At 41.5% G+C, this 24860-nt stretch overlaps 1 protein-coding gene and 1 pseudogene across 2 annotated transcripts in view; both read right to left on the bottom strand.

Moving 5' to 3' along the window:
* The window catches only part of Adcy8 (adenylate cyclase 8), a 241015-nt gene extending 232034 nt beyond the window's left edge, over window positions 1-8981 (bottom strand). For both annotated transcript variants that reach the window (XM_004634413.2, XM_012515414.2), the window contains exon 1: window positions 6876-8981. In XM_004634413.2, coding sequence (XP_004634470.1) covers window positions 6876-7832 — 957 coding nt within the window. In that variant the 5' untranslated portion in view covers window positions 7833-8981. The remainder of the gene's footprint in view (window positions 1-6875) is intronic.
* A 549-nt stretch (window positions 8982-9530) lies between these two features.
* Window positions 9531-24860, bottom strand: part of LOC101591929 — a 16192-nt pseudogene continuing 862 nt past the window's right edge.

Raw genomic sequence — 24860 nt, 5'->3', positions numbered from 1 at the left:
TGTTAAAATGTATGAGTTACATTTAAATTATAGGCATCCATTCAGAGTCCAATACAGAGATATCAAAGAAACAAGCAAGTGCACCTTACCTGACAATATGTTTTATAAACTCAATTTGTTTGGTAAGAAGGTAGTCGAGTAGAGGAATCTGCTGAGAAAAAGGCTTTCACTCTGACCAAGATGTCTCATAGCCTGGTATCTCCATGGTTAATTAACCTACTTTGCATCCCTCCTCTACTGCACAGGGCTGACTATGAATAATATTGCAGTGAGAAAAACTTAGGCGGAAGCAGTGCTTAAGTGACCTGGCTTCTTAAAATAGTCTTTCAGAAACAAAACTCACTTGATAAAATTTGGGTGTGTAAATCCAATTACACTTCCAGGGCAGATGATACTGGCTTCCTCTGCTTTGTCATAGGCTGATGCATGTAGTGTTCCTGTATTCAAAAGAAAATGTTGGGGGAGATATTTACATGATCTATTCTCTGGCTAAGTGAGGTTCAAATCATGTGTCATGAATATTCTCCAACCTTCAAAACAACTGACAACCTTTAGTTTCTGTTGCTGTCGTTTAAGGCCAGAAAAAGAACCAAGAGCTTGCTCCACAATCAATCTGTCAAGTGAAGTGATACATTGCCCAACTGCATACTTTGGGCCTGCTGGTCTCCCAGAAAAATCAATATTGTGCCAATTTGGTGGTGAGAGAAAAGGTTTGAGATGAATATTGCAAGTGTCTCCTATGTTCTGGAAATAAACACAGGAGGATCAACTCAAATAGGAATACTTGTGAAATGAATAAATTAGCATCTTAAGAAATATTTAGACAACAGCAAAATGTCGTGTCAGATGATTGTAGTAGTGCCCTTTGATTACATGCTGCTAGAAGCACTGAATTTTGAATAAACTGGTTTTTAGAATATCGTTCCCTTTAATGCTTCATTTCCCTTATTTTTTTGATGAGCTCTTAAAATGCCATCAATCATCAAAGTGTAAATATGACTAATGCGTTTGTCCTACTTAGTGTGGCTTTGCAGCAGCTGCTCCAGAAGTAGAGGACCCACCAGTCCTCCCAGTTCTAATCTAATTATGCTCTGACCCACTGCTACCAGTCAGGTGATATTACTGAATAGGAAGGAAAACAAGTTTATAATTCAATCTTGTAAAGTGAACGTCACACAACCAATTTACAGCTGTCTCAATATACACAAACACTGAGCTTATTTGCAATTCCAAGGCATGTTGTCCACAGGCCAGCGTTGAAGGGATTTAATTGGTCTTTTCAACAGGCATTAAAATTTCCTTTGCAGAGCCCACTCTCTACTGTTACAGACATAAAAGGGGAAAAAGAAATAAAGAGAGAAAGAGGATAAAAGAAAAATGAATAAGATAGTCCTTAGTATTTTTCACTAGAAAGAGAAAATAATATCTCAATTTTTTGCCATTTAGTAGAATTTCTTGAGAAGGTTGACCCTTAAATCTGTTTTGGAAAGGCATTTTGCTCAGACATGGTATGATGTGGCAATTATATTTTCAGCCTATATGAATTTGTTAAGGGATTATGCATAAATAGAGCATTGTGGGGTTTGAGAAACACCATAACTAGTGAGGTGTATTAAACTGAGCCCCATCGTAATGGATAATCATGTATTCTGGGGTGATGACCTTGATACTGACTACCAAATTGGAGTGATTTATTACATGCCATTAACTGTACATTAAGTTGTCACAATATTCCCTTTATTTGATTTAACTACAAAGAGTCTTAGACTTAGATGACCAATATATGATATCACACACTTACATTCAGATAGCACAAATGGAGGGAGAGATGTTGATAATTCCATTATATCTGCTTTATCTTTGCTGAGACATCAATCTATCATTTAAGTGACCTGAAATGCATATGAAAGCCAGGCACAAAATCTGCTTCTCTTCAACACCTATTCATCAAAAATGCATTTTCTCTAAAGGACTGTTTAAAGGCCAAATGGTAGGTCAAATGCCCCTCGTTATTAGGCAAGTTTAAAGATCATTACTTAATTAGCATTTTTTGGCTATACTCTCTGCTTTTGATTGCGTGTGTGCAAGACAGGCAAGAAAATGTTGCATAGGAAATTCCAATCTGACAGCATGACCTTGAGCACTAACTAACCTGGATTTGCATACCTGGCTGTCTTTACTTATAGTCTTATCTTACAGAAATCACCTCCTCTGACACTCCTGCTTATCTGTCTCACCAAGAGGTGCAGAAGACTAATTAGCCACTAGCTATAACATTTTAGAATACCCAAGAGGGAAGATGCACAATGCAGCAATCTCTGTGGTTAAATATTGCTGCCTCTCAGTTTTCCAATAACTAAATGATTTTCACCATATCATCACTAATGAGCTGCAGAATGGAAATGAGTTTCAAATGTTAGGTAACTCACATTACTGTCATGAGCAATTAAAGTAGAGTAAAATGCTAATTATAGCTGCAGTGCTTAGAATGTATCTACCTTGTGAAAGAATCTCGCAAATATAACCTTATCATTAATGTTTTATTTATGCATGTAACATCATCTGGTGTTGAATTTTCTGGTGGATAAATTGAGCTGTTGGGATGAACAATCAATGTAAGATGCAGGAAGAAGTCAGTATTTTACAGGCAGACACTCAACAAGGCATTCTTATCATTGGCTTGGATCACATAGATGAAGCTGATTGAAGTTGAACTGGGTGAAGCCCAAAGGAGGGGTAAATATAGCCCCAGTGCTGCCTATAGCTGAGCTTTGTCAGGGGGAAATAAAAGCAGCATTTAAACTGAGTTGTGAAACTTCTGAAGGTCATTCAGTACTTCCAAGGTCACTCAACCCAGAAAACAAGTAGGTGATCATATCTGCCCCGGAAAGTAATCTCTCTTTATGTGGGTGGGAAGTCAGTGATTTTAGCTTCATTATTAACTGGGGGGAGAAAACATACAGCATCTCTTTGCTGAAGAGAAAGCTCCTAAGTGGCCCTTTTCAGGCTCCATCTTTTATCATCTGTGGGGACAACATGTGGTCCAAATTAATGCCGGTCTCTATCGTGTCCTGTGGAGGTCTGCAGGTAGGTGCAGCATGGTTAGTGTCCTGTCAAGCTACACACGTGACTTCTTTGGGAGGGAAAGAGGAGAAGCAGATTCTCATAGTTTAGACTAAGGAAAGCAATCATGGGATTGTTTGTCACCTTTGAAAAGGACATTTTCAGTGTAGGGAAACAGCTGTCCAGGTGTGTTGATTCTTTCTCTCATTTTAGTTTCTTGATTCTTGAAAATGTTAGGTTAAACCTGAGCCGTCCTCTTAAGGAAATTAATATTTACACAAAGAAAGGTGATATTGCAGTTTATGGCCTTCAGCTGAAAATTTGCATCCAGCTGAGCAAGATGATGTATTTGTCACACAGAATTGGTGCCCAGCCTTTTTGCTTTCATAATATCTCTTTGACTTTGCCATTAAATGTTCATTCATGAGTTATATGGGGTATTAAGCTCTTGGGTGGTGAAACAGGCTCTACTCATTCTTGAATGATCTCAAATGCTCAAGTGTTCCAAAGGGTAACCCCTAATAGGTTGCTGACTAAAGAATGGTCTTGGAGCCAGGATGAGATTCCTGCTCTCATTGCTGGCTAAGGCCTTGAACTGCAGGACGCCCCTTTAAAGTTCCTAAGGATCTGTGACTTCTTGAAAAGAGATGAAGAAGTGTTTGTTTCTTTATCCCTGCATGATGTAGCAGTACTTAATTCCATTTAAAATACTGTACAAATATAATGCATTGTGCTCTGGTTTCTCTGAAGGATATTGACATGTGAGACTGTTTATACATATTAATTGTGTATTTATGGATATGTATATATGCATGTGTGGAGAAAGCTTTTAGTAATACAACACAAGGAGACTTGGATATTTTATGATAGTGCCCCTCATGTGGCTTGTTAATTTTTTGATTTAGTTGAGTTCCTACTATATGCTTGGGATTGCTCAAGGTGCTAAAGATGAAGTAAATATGTAAGACAATATCTTTGTCCTTGTGGTGTTTACATTCTTTGAGTAAGTGAGGTTGGCAAGAGAAATACAGCAAACACACAGAAAAGGTAGATTATGACAGTGCATGTGCTCTGGTGAGACCAGAACAAGCCGGGCACCTGAGCGAGTAGTGTTGAGGAGCCAGAAACAGAGTGTACCATCACATGAGCATCTGGGAAAGCTGCTCTAGGCAGCAGGCGTGAAGAATCAGAAGTAGGAAACAGCACGGAGCATTCTAAAGGCAGAAAAATGGTCAGTGGTTGGGGTCTGAGGAGGTGCAGGGAACAATACAACAACTGGGGAGAACGCAAACCAGTGCAGGGGATGGAGCAGTCTGTGATAAGGGATTAGACATTCACCCTAACTATAAGAAGCCAATAGCTGGTTTTAAGCATATTTTATTTACTGCTACATATGAAAAAATAAACAGTATCTCTTCAAAAATCACAGATTTCTTTAAAGATAAATCAATTGTACATCTAGGAAAGATGCTTAAACCCTTAGGGGGCGCCAAAGGAAAGCGTTTAAAGGAATTTTCAGCACCTCAAGTGAAAGGAGAGCGCTCTAGTTGTTCCTTTAGTCTCGTTAAAGGTGATCAACTCAGACAACCAACGTTTATGACAACCATTCCCAAAAAGAAATTTGAATGAGCATGGTTTACATGCACCACAACCTTGGTTTTGACAGTGGAGACTGTTTGTGATAGGGTGGGAAGACTTTGGGAGTTATTTTTAAACTCCCATCTGGTAGTATTTGAGTAGAGTATAAAACAAATATGGAACCAAAATTTACTTTGTGGATTCACTTGGCAAGAAAAAAAATATCTCTATACTTAGAAAATATTCATAATTTGACACTTAGGATGTGTTATTCTAAATAGTACTCCCAGCTTACTTGACGAAGTCTCTTAGTAACATCTACCAAGAAAGACTACTGCGTGAGAAGCAGTGAGTTATAATAAATGAAATTTTCTGCATGTAGTCATATAGCTACGGTGTGTCATGAAAACAACTCATACTGATTAGAGTTTTTTTTTAAAGAGAAGAAAGAAGAAGATGAGGTGGGGGAAGAGAAAGAGATACAACAGAAAGAAAAAATAATGTTGATCTCTACACATATAATAAAGAAAATGCAAAAAGAATGGGAGAAGGAAGACTGGGGTGTAGCTCAGTGGTCAAGGGCTTGACTAGCATTTTTGATACTTTGAGTTCCATTCCAGTGTCACTATTTTCAGCAAAAGTAAGTTTGGCAGAAAGTAGATCATTTGTATGTAGTGGTAGATCAGATCTGCGCACATACGGGAATGAAAAAGAGTTAATAAATTGTAGGATGCTACAAAATCCCACACAAATAGCTCCACCAATTGAAACTTTATTATGACAAGGTTTATGATGATTTTGAGAAAGCATATGTTCTTATCTTTAATAAGGCGAAGTACATCTGGCCAGCCCGTATGGAGACTGTTACCTCCCTACTTCATTCCTGATAATGACAGCCATGTACTTCACATACTCTTTGCTTTACCCAGAAACACTTTATAAAGAGCTCTCAAAGCAGTTGGTCAAATAAGTAACCTGAGCAAGGGAGCATAGAGATTAGAAAAGACAGTTGGCCTCAAATCCAGAGAAAGTCCAGACATAGGTGTTAGGTAAAGCAGTATTGTGGTGACGCTCTAAATATCAGCAGTAATTTTCAGTGGTGTTACACCTGTTTACACTAAGAACCATGTATTCATACATGGCTGTGCCTGTATTCACACTGGACTACCAGGCAGGAGGGTTTTAAGCTTCTCATGCAGTAGAAGTGACCAAGAGGCTAAGGACTGGGCAGGTACATGCCAAGTGTCCTCCTGCCCAAGCAACCCACAAAAACTTCTCATTTGAGCACCTTCAGTTGACGTGTGTCTATCTTTATCCCAGAAGCCTATCAATTTACTGCCTTGATACCTCCTAGACTCTTTGTAAAGAAAGTTCTAGGTTGTTAATTATCAATTAGTTTTAGTGAATTTAAAGAATAGAGTCTTTACCTGCTTTCTCATCCACAGATAGCATGAACTTGTTCACACAAACACATTCATTTAATAAGATAGAAGAATAAAAAGGGGAGAAAGGAAGAAAGAGAACTAAAGAATGAGATTCTACCTATTTCAATTCACATACACAAAGTATTCCTTTTCACTAATGAAAACCTGCATTATTGCCAAAACCCAGCTATCTTTCTAATCCCAAGTTTGATTTATTCAAAGCATAAATAAAAGGTTGACTCTTCTAAGAGAAGATACCACAGTCAGTCAACAGGCAATGAGAATCTCTCAAAACCTGTATGGTAGGACTGTTTGGATGACTGATGATGAACAGTTGTAGGTAACCCCACACTGGTAATTGGTTGCTCTAGAACTGAGGATTTGTGGCCTGAAGATATACCAATATTCAACTCTGAATCCCAGAGCCCTTCATGACACCATGCTATGACTCTCATGAGTTAATCTTTGAATGAATGGGTCATTCTGAATCTGGACATTTCTCCCCCTTTTGTCTCCTTTGTCTGAGACTTCAGACTGTGTGTAACAGAAGAAAGCCTTTGTTAGGTGATGTCAGAGACTTACTCACAGAATCAGGCTGGAAGGGCAGAGTTAGTAGAAACTTTTAGAGGTCATTTAGCACTGCTTGCTCTAAGGAGATACCAGGCCACAAACACGCTCCTTAAATGTGAGAGGCAACTTGCATGCTGGAGGAGGGTCTCACCAAGGGCCATGCAACCCTACCTGTCTGGAGGCTGTTTGTAAATAACCCTTTGGGAGTCCAGAGGGGAAGGCAAGGCAGGCAGGAGTTACCTGGTTGATGGAAATGATTGCCAGACGGGGGATGACCACCTGAAGGACCACCTGGAGCAGTGAAGTGCCCAGGCCGGCCAGGATGGCCCATGTGAGTGGCAGCGGGAGCATGCTGTAGGTGGCAAAGAGCGTGAAGAGCACATAGCCGATGCCATCGCCCAGAAGCCCATAGCCGAGGCCTGCTGCCAGGATCTGGGTGGTCATGGCTACCCAGGTGACCACACCACTGTACTGCAGGTATGTGTGCGAGGTGGTATCCTTCCTGACCACCACCAGGGCGCAGATGACCACCTCGATACCAGTGAAGAAGCCCAGAAGGATGCCCTTGAGTGGGTCCATGGGGGCCGAGGCCAGGCTCAAATGAAGGACCAAGAGAGTGAGTTTCGTCAGCACATCCAGCACATTCATCACCACCTCGGATTTGCGCCTCTGGCTCAAGAAATAGCGCTGGTAGAGGTGTTCCAGATCCCTAGACTTAAAGGAGTTACGCAGGGTGGGGAAAATGACTCCTCGGTAGCTGTAGCCCCCATTAAGGAAGAAATCCGAGTTGCTTGGGGCACAGTCAAGGTGTAGGAAGCCCAGGTCGCCCCCACCTCCGCTGCCACTAGCACTGCCGCTCCCGCTGCGTTCCGGGAAGACTTTAGTGCCACCAGTGCTGTGCGCTCGCTCCCTGGGGCCCAGAGAATAGAGCGGCAGCTCGAAGTCGCTCGACAGCTGCGGTGTGTGGTGGTTGGGACCTCCGCCCGCGGGGTTCGAGGCTTTGCGGGAGCCTCCGCTCCCGCCGCCGCCGCCCCGGTGCCCGTGAATGAAGCGCTGCTCCGTGATGTGCCGCACCGCTGTCTGCCACAGCAGTCGCTGGGGCCGGGAGCCGCTCCCTCCGTCGCTGGCCGGGGGCGTGGGGTGGATGGTGTAGAGTTCCTCGCTGCCGCTAAGGCAGCGCACATCGGAGAGCTCCATGGCGCCGGGCCGCGGGGACGGAGGCGCAGAGCCGGGGTTGGAAGATCCGGAGGCGGCCTGGTAGAAGCTTGACCACGATCCCTCTGTCTTAGGCTACCCGACTGCAGGAGACCTGGGCAACGGACCTGTAGGTCAGGTCATAGTGCGCTCTGGGGCAAAGGACTCCAGGAAGATCGCAGTGGATCCTTGCGTCCTTGTGAGCCACCCTCCCGCCTCCGGTGCGGCTTGGGTACGCAGCGGCGGCGGTGGCTATCTGTCCGCAGAATCCGCGGCTCTCTGCGCCTCGCAGCCCCCTTCCGGGACTCAGTCTCCTTGCCGGGTTCTGTGCTCAGCGTCTTGGCGCAGCCTGTGCTCTCCGAGAGGTGTCCGGACGCCTGGGCGCCTTGTCTTTGCTGCTTGTCTGGCGGGTCCTGGCTGCCGCACTGGGTTCCGGACCTCCAGGGCTCGGCGGCCGGGGGTGGCCGGAGGCGGCGTTGGGTGCGAAGTTAGCAGCTGTGGCTGGTGTCATCGCCCTTCACAGAACTCCATTGCGCCGGATGGGGACCTGGGGCGGAGCTGGGGGCGGATCAGAGAGGAGGAGGCGTGGGGGACTGCGAGGTAGCCGGACGCCCCGCGGGAGGGTGGGAGAGTTCCTAGCCGCAGCGCTAGCAAGTCACCAAACAGTTAATTTGGAGGAAGAGGTGTGCTGAAGCTCCCTCCTAGGGTCGTTCTCTGCTGTCGCCAGTTCCAGAGGGAGGACTAACAGCACAGAGCTGGCGAAGAAACATCCCTGGCGGAGGAAGGAGGAGGGGCGCTAGCTTCAGGGTCCCAGCCTCGGCTGTGAGAAGCCGACCCTTCCAGCCGTGCATCGGAGAGATCACCGAGCACAGTTCCCATCCCTTTCATTTCGCTCTTTGGGGACCATTGGGCCTGGAGCTAGGAGCAGGAGACGGGGAAAAGAGAAAGTGGGGAGGGGTCCAAAGCCAACAGCTCCGAGTCCGAATTGGACTGGTGCCTATTCCTGAGGCAGAGAACCGACCCTTGGCGAGTGCAGCCCTCTTTACGTTTGGGAGAGAAGAAAGGCCCCAGGCCTCCTGGAAGTAGACCGGACGCCTCTGGACTCAAGGAAGAGTAGCGTGCAAACCCTGCGCTCAGGAGCCCGCTGGGGGATCTGGAGGCTGAGGAATTTGGAGACGAGTCAGAGCAGTCCTACACTCCCGGGGACTTAAACCCGCCCCCGCGCCAAGCCACGCCCCGGAACACAGGATGGGGTGGTGGCGTTGACTGTGACCCCGCCCCAGATCTGTCCAGGGCACTCCAGCTCTTGGGGGCAGCAGGAGGTTCCGGCTGGCTCGGGCAGCAGGTGCCTTCGGCCCTGGCTCCGCGCCCCTTTCCCGCGCTCCGGATAGAAGGGCCCGCAGGGTCCTCCGCTGTTCCTTTTTAAGCGCCCCCTCTTGTCCTTCGCAAGTGCGGAGCCAGGACTTGCAGGCCGCTTTGACCACAGACTCGTAGACCTCAGAGGGCCAGTAAAGAGTCTGTTTTCTTCCCTCTCCACCAGGAATTCTTTTGGCAAAGTCAACTTTCTGTTCCTCCTCCTCCTCTCATCAAACTGCAGTTCGAGAGGCAGCAGGTTCCCGTGGGAATCTCTTTATTCCACCACCCAAAGAGGTAGAGAGTGCAGGACATTAAAATGGGGGTGCTACATGCACGCCTCGCACACTAAATTTCTTCCTGCTTACAGTATGAGTGGAGGAAGACGATGTGGGGAAAGGCATTTCCAGGGACCGGCGTGGAGCTCAGGTTTCCCGCTCTCTCACTGCATCGAGCAGTCTCCGACACAGCCCAGGGAGGCACTCGCGGTGGACCAACGTGCAGACCTGCGCACCAGCGCCAACGCCAGGCGGAGGGAGGTCCCTGGGCGCTGGATCTGCTGGGCGAATGCAGCTGCCGCAGCCCCGAGCCCCGTGGGCAGCAGATGCTGGAGTCCCGGTGGCCACCACCTCGGCCACCGCGACTGCTGCGACTGCAGCCGGTGGGGGCTCGGGCCTTGAACATAGTCAGCTGATGGTCAATGACGTCAGGCCCCGCCGTCCTTTCCTGCTCCCTGTGGCGTCCCAAGAAAGCTCAAAAGACCGCTTCACCGGCTGCTCCTTCAGCCACCACCCCCATCCCTGACGAGCTATTTCCTCTGCTTTAGGGAAGAGAAACTCCTTGATTCTGTCTGTCCTGAGCAAGAATAACCTTCCGCAGACTCGTTCTTCCAGGCCTCTCACTCTATCCCCAGGCTTATTGGTGGAGGCAGTGTCCCAGAAATACAAGTTTAATTTTTTCATATAAGGGTTACCTGTCTTGCACGGACAATCCCTAGAGAGTACTCTAGTATTACCCATTACACCCCCCCCCCATCTCTAACAAGCAGATCTCTGGAATTTGATACACACTTTGCAAAGAGTTTAAAAAAAAAACAATTCCAGCCTATTAGAGTTGTACTCTCTCATCGTCTCTCAATCAAGAAAACAAAACGAAACTCCCAATTTTAAAACAGAAAGAAGGATGATTGTATTTTTAATCCTGTTCATTGATAATTAATCCCCTGAGACTAGATGTAGAGGGCAGGGTACCTTAAAAAATGTCTAGTAGTTTTGTAGGCCTTAATAGAATAACTTCAGTAATCACTTTAAAAGCAAGGCTCCTTGGGTCTCCCTTTCTGAGTTCTGTGGTGGACTCATCCAAGACTGGACATAGTTGGAAACCATATTTTCGTAGGCCTGGAGGTTGTGTGGGTAATTCCCTCTCTTCTGGCACTGCTCAAAGTCATATTAGCATGGTTAGCCCTTAAAGAGGCCTCTCTCCTTTCTCAGTTCTCTTTGGGGGAACCTTAGGATTCAGGCTGAATAAATGAGCAGTCAGTGCAGATAGAGCTCTCCTAGCAAAGTCTTCCTCCATTCTGGAAGTTTCCCAGGATGATTTATTCAGCAGCAAAAGGAGGCAGGACAAGCAGGGGGAAGGTTGGACTCGATTAGATGAAATGATTCAGGCTGAAAAATGAGTGCAGCAGGCTGCAGAACAAAACTCTTAAGAATTCCATGAATTCAGAGATTGGAGCTAAGGTAACTGGGAACACCAGATTCACTCAGTCACCTTAGTGTTCCTTTTGCTGCAAGAGAGTTACTACATGAAAAGAATGAGAATGGGCAGATGAGATTTGAACATTATTTTGTTGTTGGGATGTCATGGTGCCATCAGCCTACTGCCACATTGTGGTTTTGAATGACAGTCTTGATTCAGCACAAATGTTTTTCCACATGGAATATGCAAATCACCAAATGATTTCCTATGATTTCAAACAGAAGAAGTCAATCCACGGTGTAGAGGCCAAGATAGAAGTCTGACCGTGCTGCCTTTCATTCCTGGTGTATTTATTACAGCAAGGTTTCTACTGTGAAACCTTTCTACCAGAAACTACAGTTCATCAGCATGGTATCTTTTTGAACATAATCTCCTCCTCTTGGGTTGTCCTCCCTTTCTTCCTCTGAAATATTACTCACCTCATCCTTCAAAGCCCAAGTCATGTTGCCTCTATAAAGCCTTCAGTGACATCTCAAGTAAAAGCTAATGATTTACTTCAGTGTCCACAATCATCTGCTCTGGGAACTTTAGTGTAGTCCCTACTGCAAGGACTGGCCATGTCCCACTTGCTTATGTGTTTATCACTCTCCCAACAAAACAGTGAGCTCCTGGGATGGTAGGAGTGGTTTTCTTATAGTCGTATCCCTTGGCTTCTAACAATTGCAATAGAGGTAATAATAGTACGGTAGGCAAAAATCTTTCCAGTGCCTATGAGATGCCAGATCTCCATTAGCTTCTTTTTTTATAAGCATCTTGTCCTTGTTAGTCATCTTAGAATTTGTATCATTTAGGTCTTTCTGTGTTCTTATTATTCTTAGTTTGCTGACCAGGATACCAAATACTGAGATGTCATGTGGCTATGTACTTTATGCGTTATGGATAATAGGTAGCAAAATGCCATCAATTAAATTTAGATTTTTTAAAATCTAGTATCACATGCTTAATATAAATGTTATAATAAACAGTATGAGTAATTGTAGTAGAACTGATAGAAATGAAAATGTCAAATGTATTTTGTTCTTCCAAAGGCAGGTTAAATAGAATCTTCTCATAGTTTCTGACTTTGAGAAATCTACTGGGGTGAGACTGAATGGCAGGTGAATGTAACATAACTTATTATGAATTGGATAGAGATTTTATTAATTTAGGTTCAGTTTAAAGCACAGATACTGTTTTTGTAATTCTTGAATAAACAGAATTTCATGTATTGTATTTAATAAAAAAATTCCCTTGGTAAACTTAATTTAATTTGGGTGGTTGTGGTATGGGAAAATCATTTTGTTGCCTCAATGCAAATAACAATTTTGTTTAGTGAAATTCCTGTATGTACATTGGACATGTTTGTGTTACTATGTTTAAGAAAAGGAAGTTAGGTTACTTCCAAAACATTTTGGCTTCCTAGATTGGTTTTTATTGACAAAGAAATTTAAATTTTATGAGTCCTTTGTAAAATGCGTGCAGAACCTTGACGTTTACTAAAGACATAAAATATTGACATGTAAAAGAAAACATAAACTGAGTTCAGGAAAGGACTTGAAGCCAGAGAGATCCTGTTTCCAAAGGGAAGGAGGGTGTTTGTGACCAGGCAGCTTCCACATTTATCAATCCTTGAAGGAAAATACCATGCCGGCCATGTCCAGACACTGAGCATCAGGAATACCTGGGGCACTGTCTATGGGGCAGAACTTCAGGAAAAGTCAATGTTTAGCTTAAGTGGGGTTCATTATTAAGAAGGTCTTTGGAAGTTATTTGTAGCAAAATAGATGGATCTTGAGACTATAAAACTAAATGAAATCAATCAGACAGAGAAGGTTAAATGTCACATGGTTTCTCCCATATAAGAGATCCAAAATATAAGTAATTTACAGAGCAATGTAAAAGCAAAATGGTAAGAGACAGGGAAGTAAGCTCTCCAGTGATCTGGGCAAGGAGGGCCAAGGGACCACAAAGGACGTACAAATGATGAAATGCAATAGGTATGTATACCAGTTCTCCAAGGTGAATGTACTTACTGGGAATTGCAAACATATTCTACCAAAAAGAAAATAAAAACTTCACGGTCACCTTTCATCTGGAAGGCAATAGCATGCAAAGAGAAAAACTAAAAATCTATTTTATTCTAATATTTGTTCTGCTTTCAAAATTGCAGAAGACATTTTTGTAGTTGTGTTGAACCCTTGCGTGAACTAGTTTCTGGTGCCTAGTAGAAATGCATCTCTTCAATGAGAGAACATTTCTGAGATAAGAAAGGCAGAACTCATGAGGCAGTCAGGTGAATCTGAAGCACAACCCTCCAGGGAAGGTAGATTTATGTACTTTCTTTTTCTTAAGAAATTATTTTCTTATTTATGGTTTAACTATAGGATAGGCTGGGTCACTGTGATATAACTAAAGCTTTTGCTTGCTGAGGTTCTAAAATAACAAGAACACACACATACTGGAAAATGATTAAGAAACTAGCTAAAAGATTGAGTAATAGAAGGTGAGAAAGCATGAGTTCATCCATTTTACTAAATCTCTTCTACATGGCCTAAAATCTTTTTAATTTGGCATGCTGAGGGAGTCTTGGCGCAAAAGTGCACACTCCATGGGAAATAAAAATATTCTCTTTAAAATATACATCTAGTTATTATTTTATTTGTTTATTTATTTATTTCCATAATTTTATTGAGAAACAAATAGCAATGAGACAGTTTCAAATCAAATTGGTAAGACAGTTTCAATAAATAACACCTTGCATACATTCTTCCTAGTGGTTAATTGCTGCACAAGATGCGGACATGATATCCTGTTGACAAACACCATTAGAACAATCCCTCTATTCATTAAGAGAATGTAACTATATATCTATCCTAACCACTTTGAATACGCAGATACAAAATGGACATTCATCTGTATCCCCCTTTTTTGTTAAGTTCTGTTATTTGAATATTATAGGTGTGTAAACTCAGCAAAATATTCTAAAAGAGTCCATAATAGTATTGGGTCTTCTGCTTGACTGGCAATGTCAGAAATTGTTGACCTGAGTCCCCTACAGCTCAACATAACAGCATGACTTTACTTCTTATACTTCATTTTTATACTTTTCTGCTGGATAGTGAAGACCAAGATAAAGCAAGACCTATGCAACAAGAGTTGTAGCTTTTGGGTCTGATAAGGTCAGTGAAATGCCCTCAGGATTTATCCTGAGATCCTGTACCTCAGATTGTAGAACCTTTGTCAGTGTCACCCATGTGGATGAGACATGGCCATTGGTTGGCCAATGTGCTCAGTTATTATTTTAAAACCATAAAATCATTATGTTTGATAATATTTATTTACATTTAGTACAGGGGATACAGGGTCTCACTACTAGATTGGACTTCTAGTGATCCTCCTGTTTTCAGTCTCCCAAGCGCTGGGATTATAGGAGGGCACCACTATGCCCAATCTCAATCACTATTTCAGTGCACTGGGAGTGGGGCTGGCATGACACCCTGGGGATTGAACCCTGGCCACTGTGCTCTGCCTAAGCAGGCTCTTTAGTCTGCTGAGCTATCAGGCCAGCCCTTGCTCTTTATTTATTTTTCCTTGGTTGTCTTTGAAGTTTATGCAGAATATTTAAACTAACCCTGTATAGGTAATAGTATATGTAAATGTATTCATGTTAATATAATTGCATATATGAACCTTATTTCATTGATTTTTTTTTCCTGCAGTATCAAGGATTGAACTCAGGACCCTGTGCTTACCAGGCAGGTGCTTATTCTATTGAGCTATTTCCCCGGTCTCTCATTGAGTTTTAACTTTCTAAAATGCTCTACCGACTGAGCTATCCAGGCTCCTTATTAACTTTCTAAAATGAATGTAGTTATTTTTCTATTCACCTGATGAGACATTGAACTCATAACCTTCTTGGGTTTTTATCTGTAGTCATCTGATCCTAGGGCAATGACATATATATTAGTCAGATTCCCTGTGAGTAGACATAATAACCACTATTCACAACTTGATAGAGAGGTTTAATTTGATTTTGTTTTAGGGAATTATTATGGCTTGTGTCTAGATGTCCCCCACCAAAGACTCATGCAGTCTTAAGTGGGGCTCTTCAGAGGAGTCTGGATCTAGAATGTGCAATACTGGGCTCAAGGGTGGGAGATTAGTAAATCAGTCCACTGATTGGTTTGGCATAGTTCTGAGAGTGGATGATGGGGACGGCCCTCTCTGGGTGTGAGTGCTACCTGCCCTAGGGCGTGGTAACTTAGATAGAACATAAGGGGCACGAAGAGGACTGATGTGGTTGCTTGCTGCTTGCCACTTCACTGCTTTGTTGCCTTTTGCTTACTATGAACTGTTTTTCCTCTATGATGTCCCTCTGCCATGTCACCCTACCTTGGATCCAGCCAACTATGGACTGAAACCTCTAAAAACTGTAAGTCAAATAAATCTTCCCTCCTTTAACTTTGAGTGTTTGGTATTTTGTCTCAGCAGCGAGAAAAGTAACAAATACAGGAATTCAGCCCACCTTCAGCTGGCTGCAAGGCCAAAACGTCAAGATAGAGCATTGTAATGCAACAAAAATGCTTGGTTTCGTGGCAGTCAGGAAGTGTAGCATAGAACAGGGACAAAAAGAAAGGAGCAAGGAAGCATATATAGACTCCAAGGCTGTACCTTTACGACTTACCCAGCTTCTTTTTGGAAGCAAATGACAGAAAAGCTTAAATGAAGTAAATGAATAAGGAAGGCACACAGGAGATCTTTTCAGAAATTAATCTCTCAAAAAGGTATTCATATATACAAAATGTATAAAATCCTCTCAGATAATTTTTTTAGAAGATACTGTGATGTTGAACTAATATATGGAGTGTAAGACAACATAATGGGGAAAATCAGTAGTTAACACATGAATTAGTAAAATAGCAAAATAAAGCCATAAAGGCAATTATTAGTTTATAATTCTATATAAGGATATTTTTAATACAATTTTTATTTTTTTGAAATCAATAAATAAAGAAAATTAAGGGCTGGCCAGATAGCTCAGTGGACTAAAATACCTACTTAGGTAGGCACGAGGACTGGTTTTCGTCTTCCCCAGTGAACATTGCTGGCCCCACCTCTGGGGCATGCTGAGAAGGTGACTGAGACTGGGCGTGTTGGTGCATGCCTGTAATCCCAATGTTTGGAAGGCTGAAAACAGGAGGACCACTACCAGTCTGATGCGTGGAGTAAGACCCTGTAGACCCTGTACTAAATCAAAAAACAAACAAAAAAAACTAAAGAAAATTAGACAAAAAATTCTCTATGAATCTCTTGATACTATATTCTATCAAGTTAATAAAATATAAATTTGGCTTAATATGGTGTTTCTCACTGTGTAAGTTGATATTTCAATTCTCATTATCTAATTTTAAATCAAATAGGTTTGGACGGAATGAGAAAACACACACACACACACACACACACACACACACAGCTCTGTGTATCCTGGCGACAATATACAGGGTATTTCTTAGTGTGCATTGAGTAAAAAACATATTGAGAAGGCAATGCTCTAGCCCTGAGCTCCTTACAGAAATCACTGGAAATCATTTTTTACCTGAACTCATGGTTTAGTGAAATGAATAAGTGTTATTAGTAGGTAGATTTATTCCTGACTTCTTAGGTGTATCTCCATGACATTGAGTGAATTATTGAACAATCTTGAACTTGCATAATTTTGTGGAAAGTGAAAATCGTGCCAGGCTAAGGCTAAAGATAATTCGTGTATATAAATCACTATGCATAGGCAATTTTCACTGTATACAGATTCACTCCTCCCAGCTTCTCCATGAACAAGGCTTATTGTCTACTGACAGCAGGGTTCACAGCTCTCTTCTGTTTCCTCTAATGCTGGTGCTATTTGCTTATTTTTGGCTGCCGTCCTGTCTCACATAGACAGCTGCAACGGACTCCTAACATGTCTCTAACTGTAGTCTGCCTCCTTTCTTCAGTTGCTGTGATTATTCTAAATTAAAATTTTACAAAACCACTCTTTTTTAACTATGGAAAAATAACACATAATATAACATTTACCCTCCCAGTGATTTCCAAGTGTACAGGACAACATTGCCAACCATGTCCACATTGTTCTGAAACAGGGTACTGGTCCATACCCCTGCTTTTGTATAATTGAAATTTTAAACGTATCAAGAACAAATCTCCTTCTCTGAGTCTATCATTTTACTGTCTTAACAAACTGCAATGATGCTGCTTTGATCTTAAATATTTTAAAATGAAAGACAAGGATCTCTGGGATGGTTTATTTCTTCTCTCTGGCTTCATCCCTTACTATTGCCCGTCTTCTTTCAGTGCTGTTGCCATACTCAACTTTCCTTCCTTGCTCTACTGTGCCCTCTGCACACTCTTCTCTCCAGAACCATAACAATGTGTTGTTCCTTTGTCTAGAACTCTACTCATGCTTCTGATTTTAGTGTAAGTGTTGCTTTCTACAATAATTTTTTTGGATTTTCTGGTCTAGGCAGATATTTCTCTAATTTATAAATGCTTTTGCTTATGAAAAATAGTGGCTTACATAAATAAAACTTTATGCTTTTAATAGTAAGAGAATGAAGAATTTGCTGGTTCGGAACAGGAAGCTAGTTATGCCAAGGGCTTTGTGCCAATAACTTAGAACTTCTTGAGTCTAGAATTCTTTCCTAATGATGGTTGCAGCATTTCTAAGTATTCATTCTCTCTACATATAGAAAGGTAAAGGAAGAATTAAGAACACAGCTAATGAATTCACACAGCTACAATATTTAAATGGCAATGGAATACTCATCTCTGACCAAACTAAACAAAAAAGGGAGATAAAAATGAAAGACCATTTTGTATCTGTATGTACAAAATAGTTAGGATGGATATACAGCTACTTTCTCTTAATTCAATGAGAAGAAAGATTTGTACTAATAGCGTTTGCACAGGATATCGTGTCTTCATCTTGTACTATGAATAACCACTATGAAGACAACAATATGCAATGTATTAATTGTTGAAACTGTCCTACTAATTGGTTTTGAAACTGTCTCATTGCTATTTATTTCTCAATAGAATTAATAAAGAAAAAGAATAGCTAAGAGATGAAAAATGTCTTTCCAAAGGCCTCTAGAATCCTTTCCATCTCTTTCTCTTTAGAAAGACTGCATGCTCTCCTTTCTATTAAGCCAAGACTTGGGGCTACCTTACTAGTAATCAGGAGATCTGTTGTAGATGGTCAGGTGGAGTCAGAGTATCAGCTTAGCAACAGAGATTTTTCTTATAGTCCTCACTAAATTTTTAAAGCTTTCTTTACTAAGCCATGTGTTTATATCTCAGCTCTTTCCACTTATATCTCTGACTGTTTGTGGAAGTCTGGTTTCAAGATAATCTCCAGTGATCTCATAATTTTAGTGTTCATCCCCTTGTATAGTCTTGAGCATGGCATTAGAATGAATTTGTTTGGCCAACAGAGGGCAACAAAAGCAGTGGGCATTCCCTTCTGAGGGAGGCTATAAAGGAACTGTAGCTGGCTTTCCTGCAGCTTCCACACTTGGGGAAGCCAGCAACTATGTTGGATATTTAGGCAGCCTTACAGAACAGTCCACATGCCGAGGAGCTGAGGCCTCACACATATGGCCAGAAAATAAATGACACTCCTTCCAGCAACATTTGAGTGAATCATCTTGGAAACCAATTTTCTTGCTCTACCCAAGCAGTCAGGTAATTTTTTTTGTAGGTGAACTTCCGGCAAAGTCATGAGAGTCTCTCAACTGGGACTGCCCATTTAGGCTGCTCTTATAATCTGACTGATACACATGATACAATGATTAATATTGAGAGCGTCTCATGTACTCATAGGTGAGGCTATTGGAAGATTATCTGACTTACTTTTAGAAGGTAGGTCCTGGTCAGAGAACGCCAGTCACTGAGGTCATGTCATGACTAGGAAGGGTATATCTCCTTTCCTAGTTCCCCACTTTTCTCTTTGCTCCCTGGTCATCATAACATAATCAGCTTTTTCTTTGCTCTTCTCCTCTGCCATGTCACTTCTATCGTGGAGACAGTTGAGCATGGATTATAACCAAAAGGCAAAGAAAATAAACCTCTTCTTTAAATTACAGGTATTTTTTGTTTCCTGGCAATGAAGAGAGACTAAGACAGGTCTTGGTACCAGGATTGGAGCTATTGCTGTGATAATCTCACCATTGTTTAGAAGCCTTTGGAAATGAGTGGAAGGAAGAGTTGGGATTGACTTGGAGATGCTAGCTAGCAAAGCTCTAGAATACCATAGGATGGGTTTCATGGGAGGAGATTCTAGGCAGGGCTCAAAATACCAGAATGCTGATAAAAATGCAGATGGTAAAGATATGGCCAAAGGAAGTTCAGAAGCAGAAAAGGATGCCACTAACAGTTGGACTCAAGGCCACATGTGTCATGTTTTGGCAAAATAATTGTTTATATTTTGCTCATGTTTTGAGATTTTGTGGGAGCCTGAGATCAAGGATAGAAGAGTACTTAATCTGACTAAGAAAATTCCAAGGTGTCTCAGTGTTTAGATTGTACTACTGGGAGCTACTAGCTGGGTTCATTCTGAAAAACAGGACCACAAATCTTTAGATAGTTTTCAGTTTTTTTCCAGAAATAATTTGTAAAGTAGGAGTAGAGGAGATCTAAGTTGCTAAAAAAAATAGCACTAAAAAGAAACTAAGTATTGGGGCTTGTGGGTTAGCTCAGTTGCTTAAGCACCTGTGTGGGCAAATCCAGTCAGGCTCAGGGGATCATGGTTGAATCCCCAGATCCACATGCCTTACCAGACCCACACTTAAGGCAGCCTGAACCAACCCCCAACTCCCAAAAAATCCTTCTCAACTTAAAAAAATAATAAATAAAAAGAAGCCAAGTATTTTTCATCAGAAAAATAGAAAGGATGTCTTAAGGGCATTCTGGTAATTGGAATGACCCCACTCTTCACAGACTCAAGCCTCCAGAATGAAAAGGTTTTGTTTTGAGAAGAGAAACCCAGGCCACCTGACAAAAGGGCTGGCTAGGGAGTTAGCATGCTGAGATTCACTGAGCAGTGCTCAGCCATTCAGGTGCCCAGGCTTCTGTAGCTTTGACCCAAAGGTATCCAGATGTTGTGTCTGATAGTGGCAGAGCTTGGTGTCATGTGTGTGGTGCTGGCTTTACAAGCATGCAGAATATAAGAGCTGTGGCGTCAGAGAGGCTTTCATTTAGACTTTAGAGGAAGGTTTGAGGGGCCAGGCACTGTGCACTGGAGCAGTACTTGAAGATGGTACAGTGAAGTTGAAAATGCAGTGGAGGCCCCACGAATTTGGAGGAGTCCAGGGTGTGGAATGCTTGAGGAAAGTAGCAGGCAGAGAGCAAAGCCACCTTAAGAGAGAAAATATGATATAGTAGGGACATGGCCACCCAAGCCTTCAGTGTTCCTGTCTTGCCTCTACCCTCCCCAGATGCTGGATATAGAAATACAGTGTTTAGTGTTTGCTCTGCTAGGTTTTGGTTTTGATTTAGTTTTTTTTTATTTCTGTCCTCTTGTTCTTCCCTCTTGGAATGGAAGTGTTTTACGGATGCCAGTGTATTCTGGCACTGTTTAACTTTACTTTTGATTTTATTTTAAAAAGACCTCTCAACTAAGAGTTTTCCTTGAGTATCAGAAGAAATTGTATTTTGACTTTCAGCACTGCTGAAATTCTTTAAGACTTTGGGGAAGTCTTAGACATGGACTAAACACATTTTGTACAAATTGATGCAAATGAATCTTTTGGGAGCCAGGCAAGAAGGAGTGTTATGGTTTAGACACAGAATGTCCCCCAGAGGACCAGTGTTCTCATAGGCAATGCTTTTGCAGAAGAATTGGACCATGGAGGCACAATAAGTGACTTGCTACTAGGTGCTTGGTATTAGGCTGGTGAGGGAATGACCTAGAAGGGTATTATCTCCTTTACCAGCTCCACCTTTCTCTTTGTGCTTCCTAAGAACTATGATTTAAGCGGTTTCCTCTCCTATGCCCTTCTACCATGATATTTCTGCCAGAGTCAGAGAACCAGGAACTATAATTATGAGTCAAAATAAATCTCTTCTTTTAAATTATGGGTGAGAAAGATGGTGTTGAAGCAATAAAAAAGTGACTGAGACACATAGCAAGATAATAAATGTTCATTATTTAAGACCTTACCTTTGGAAATTATTTGTTATGTAGAAGTTGTTAGCAAACACCCCATATGACTATCCCAATAAGCTATAAGTTTCTTCAAACAAAAACTAAAACCACAGCAACAAGAACAATGGTATTAAAATTATATGGTAGAATAGTAAGACACCATTCTTAAAATTTTAATTCATTATTTCTTTAGTTTTTAATTCATTATTTAGGAAAAGGAAATCTTATGCGGTTCCTATGATCTTTTTATTTTAAAAGTCATTAGGGACTTGTGTAGAGGTCCGCTAAAAAATGTGGTAATATCAGCTTTTTGGTTAAAATCATTTCCTGTTTCAGTTAGAAATATTTTGTACTTTTTACAACTACTTGATTAATGCACAAATGGATGCCCATTATTAATTGGTGTATGCTGTGGTAATACTTGGAGAAAATATTTCCATCAGGCTTTGAAAGATAAATAGGCACTGAAAATCAAAGATTAAAATAAGAAATAAAAGTGAAAAGGACCTGCCCTTAACCATTCCCCTCTGTACTGGTCAGAAGGCATCTGCTGAGAAAGGCGATCAATCCTTGATCATCATACGTAAGTTATTTCCTTCCAAAATTTCTTACTAATAATATCTACTTATTTCCTATCACATCATTTCACCTATAATTTTCTTATTATATTACTGTTTCAGATTTCTCCTCTTCTCTGACTTGAATGTAAGCTTTTTGAAAGCAAGAGCTGTTTGGCTTTATTCAACACTTTTCCCAGTTCTTGCCAGCAGTAGAAGCTTAGTAAACATTTTTTGAGTGAATGAATTAATAATGACCAAGTCTTGGTAATAATTTGGTTAGTGTCTCTGATTTAGGTAAACTATTGGAGTAGAGCTAACTAGATTAGGAGAAAAATTCATACTTGTGTTAGAACAAAGTAAATCACAGAATAAAGAAAGCAAGGGCAAGATTATTATTGGGGTTGTTTCATTAGGTTCTAATTGGGATACTTTTATCAAGTGATTCTTTCCATGGAAAGTGATTGGGAAAGAGTGAAATCAGAGTATTTGAGAACACCCATTGAAAAGGCGAAAGATTTATAAGATCTGAAGAGAAACCAAAATATAAGAGAACACCCATTAAATAGCAGGCATAGTGCTAGTAATTTCCATGTACTACTTAACGTTTATCTTTGCAGAAAATTCAAGAGGTTATTTTGAATGCATTTTGCATGCATCCAAAGTATCTCTTCCAGTTAAATGTGGTTTATGGGAGAGCTGGATGCCAACTTTGACTAGTACTACTTTTGGCTAAAAAGTGTAATATGTAAATAACTCACTTAAGTAGATAGTAGTTTACTTTTCCCAAGAGAAGTGGTTGCAAGCTTTAAGGTGGAATGTCAAAAGTGCTTAGGTGGACATTCTTCTGTGCTTCATGCTCATTATAGGCCTACTGTAGTTCCAACTGTCACTTCTGTATGCAAGTGTGGAAGAATGAGGCAGAACTGTGCTTGCCAGTCATGCCCATTGATCCTTGCTACAAAAGCAAATGCTTTGCCCCGAATCACTTCTTTGACACACTCCACTGACATATTGTTGGCCATAGCTATGCAGTACATATGACTATGTACTGGAAGGGAACCTGGAGAATGAGAACTATATACACCATGGCTTGTTTACTCCTCCAGACTCAAACTTTATGGCAGGAGAAATCTACTTGGGGCTGAGATAAGTTATAAAGGAAGAAACTGATCACTAGGTAATACATATTATTTAGGATTTAGTGAAAAATAAATAAGCAAAACAAATAAAATTAAAAGCCCACAAGTAGAACACAAAACATCCTCTAGACTCACTTATAGTGTTATATTTGTCAGTGTGAACCGAGTTCATGTGCTCAAATATTTTGAAACATTTTAAGCACTATAGTCAGCTGCAGATGATCAACACAATTTGAAAAATAAGAGAGGCTGGTCTCTTTCTTGTCTCCTGACCTCCTTAGCCTTCCACTTTATTGTGTACTAGCAAATATGTTAAGAGAAAGATCATCTCATTGCTATAACAAGCAACAAACACCTTTATATCTCTGTTACTTCGACAGCTCATCTTGTGCGTTCATCTTTTAAAAACTTGTCACTTCTGCTAGACATGAAGACAACTCTTTGTAATGACTCTACGTGGTAAAAAGAGAAATGGGGCAAAGCGAAAGCTTGAAAGAAGAGAGAAACAGAGAAAAGAAGAAGAGAAAGAAGTACAAAGTTGGAAAGAAAAAAGGAAAGGAAGAGTAGAGGGAGGTGGGAGCAATAGAAGTTGAAATACATTTTGGAAAAAAATATAAAAGGGGCAAAGCAAGACAGAATAGAAGAAAACACTGGGAAAAGCACATAAAAGAGAGGAAAGGACAGTAACTTGCTCAGTGCAAGCCCGGCGCTTCCAAAGGCTTTACTCTATTTAATCTGCATAACAGTCCTGCCAGACAGATCTCTCCATGCTCATAGTATAGATAATGAAACCAAGCCCCTGCAGCTCACAGCGATTCACTGAAATGACCCAGGAATGGGCCTAATATTAGTAGAGGCTTTTCACTTCATAAGCTTGCTACCAAATCTCAGGACAAAGACAATAGGGAGGTAAGGTGTGCAATGGGGAGGATCCTGGCCAGGCTGATCCCCAGAGAAAAAATGAGGCAAATTAGCCCGGGTTAAGATCAAAGGGGACATCTGGTGCCCTTTTGAGTTCATTAAACTTGTGGTTTCTCTTTACAGACTGTACACACTATTAGGTTGATTATTTGGATTTCAGTGTACTTCCTCCAAACTCCAGGAGGTTGGCCAATACACAGTGTTCAGATAATATTGCTATGAAACGTGGAGGGAAGCTATGATAAATAAAGGAAGTTCTTTGGCTTTGGCTCCTGATAAAGTTGATGGCTCCAAAACAAGACTCAGTAATGAGTTCTTTGTGTGCTCAGAATCTAAGACTTTAGCCAAACTCATCTGAGAGTTCCCGTGACAGTGACCCCCCCTGGGTTGGCCCTCATATAAGAGGCTCCTTTGTTCTGGGCTCTCAGATTGACAAAAGAGGACAAACCTACCATTTGATGATATAGGTCCAAGATATTGCCTACAAGTCCTCTGCTGACATCACCTAGTAGAATCTAGTGCACCCACATTAAAATTTGAAGAACTGGATAAGATGATTGACAAAACACCAAGGAGAAAAATGCAAAAGTTATTTTAAGAAATAGGAGATAGCATGTTTTGGGAAATATGAACACTGGTAACTTTGAGTTAAAAAGTTATTTAGAAGGGTATCACTTTCTTTTTTTCTTCTTCCTTTTTAGAAGAATATTAGTTTTGAAAGTCTGCAAAATGTTTTTTTCCCATTTTTTCTTATATTTATTTTATTTCTTAATTTTTTTTTTTTTTTTGTTAGAACCAGGTATTACCCCAGAACTTTCTGCCGGCGAGGGGAGCATCTGGTCGGAGCCACTGCCCAGCCCTACATTACTATTCTTATGTTCTGGGTTGTACCAGGGGTCACACTTGAGCATGGCTTTCAGTCCCATTCCCTTTCTGGATGTTTCAAAGGCTTCCAGAGCTTTCTCCAGAGGAAACCGATGGGTGATGAAGGGCTTTACATTCACAGACTTGGATGCAAGCATCGAAATGGCCATTGGCCAGGCATTGCAGTATTGAAATACATCCTTGATGTCCACCTCACGGGAAGCGGCATGCACCAGGGACTGGTCATCACAGAGCCCAG

Source organism: Octodon degus, unplaced genomic scaffold, assembly GCF_000260255.1.
Source record: "Octodon degus isolate 3935 unplaced genomic scaffold, OctDeg1.0 scaffold00062, whole genome shotgun sequence".
NCBI classification, from domain to species: domain Eukaryota; kingdom Metazoa; phylum Chordata; class Mammalia; order Rodentia; family Octodontidae; genus Octodon; species Octodon degus.
Note: the sequence above shows the minus strand (reverse complement) of the source record. Positions and strands in the feature narration are given on the sequence as shown.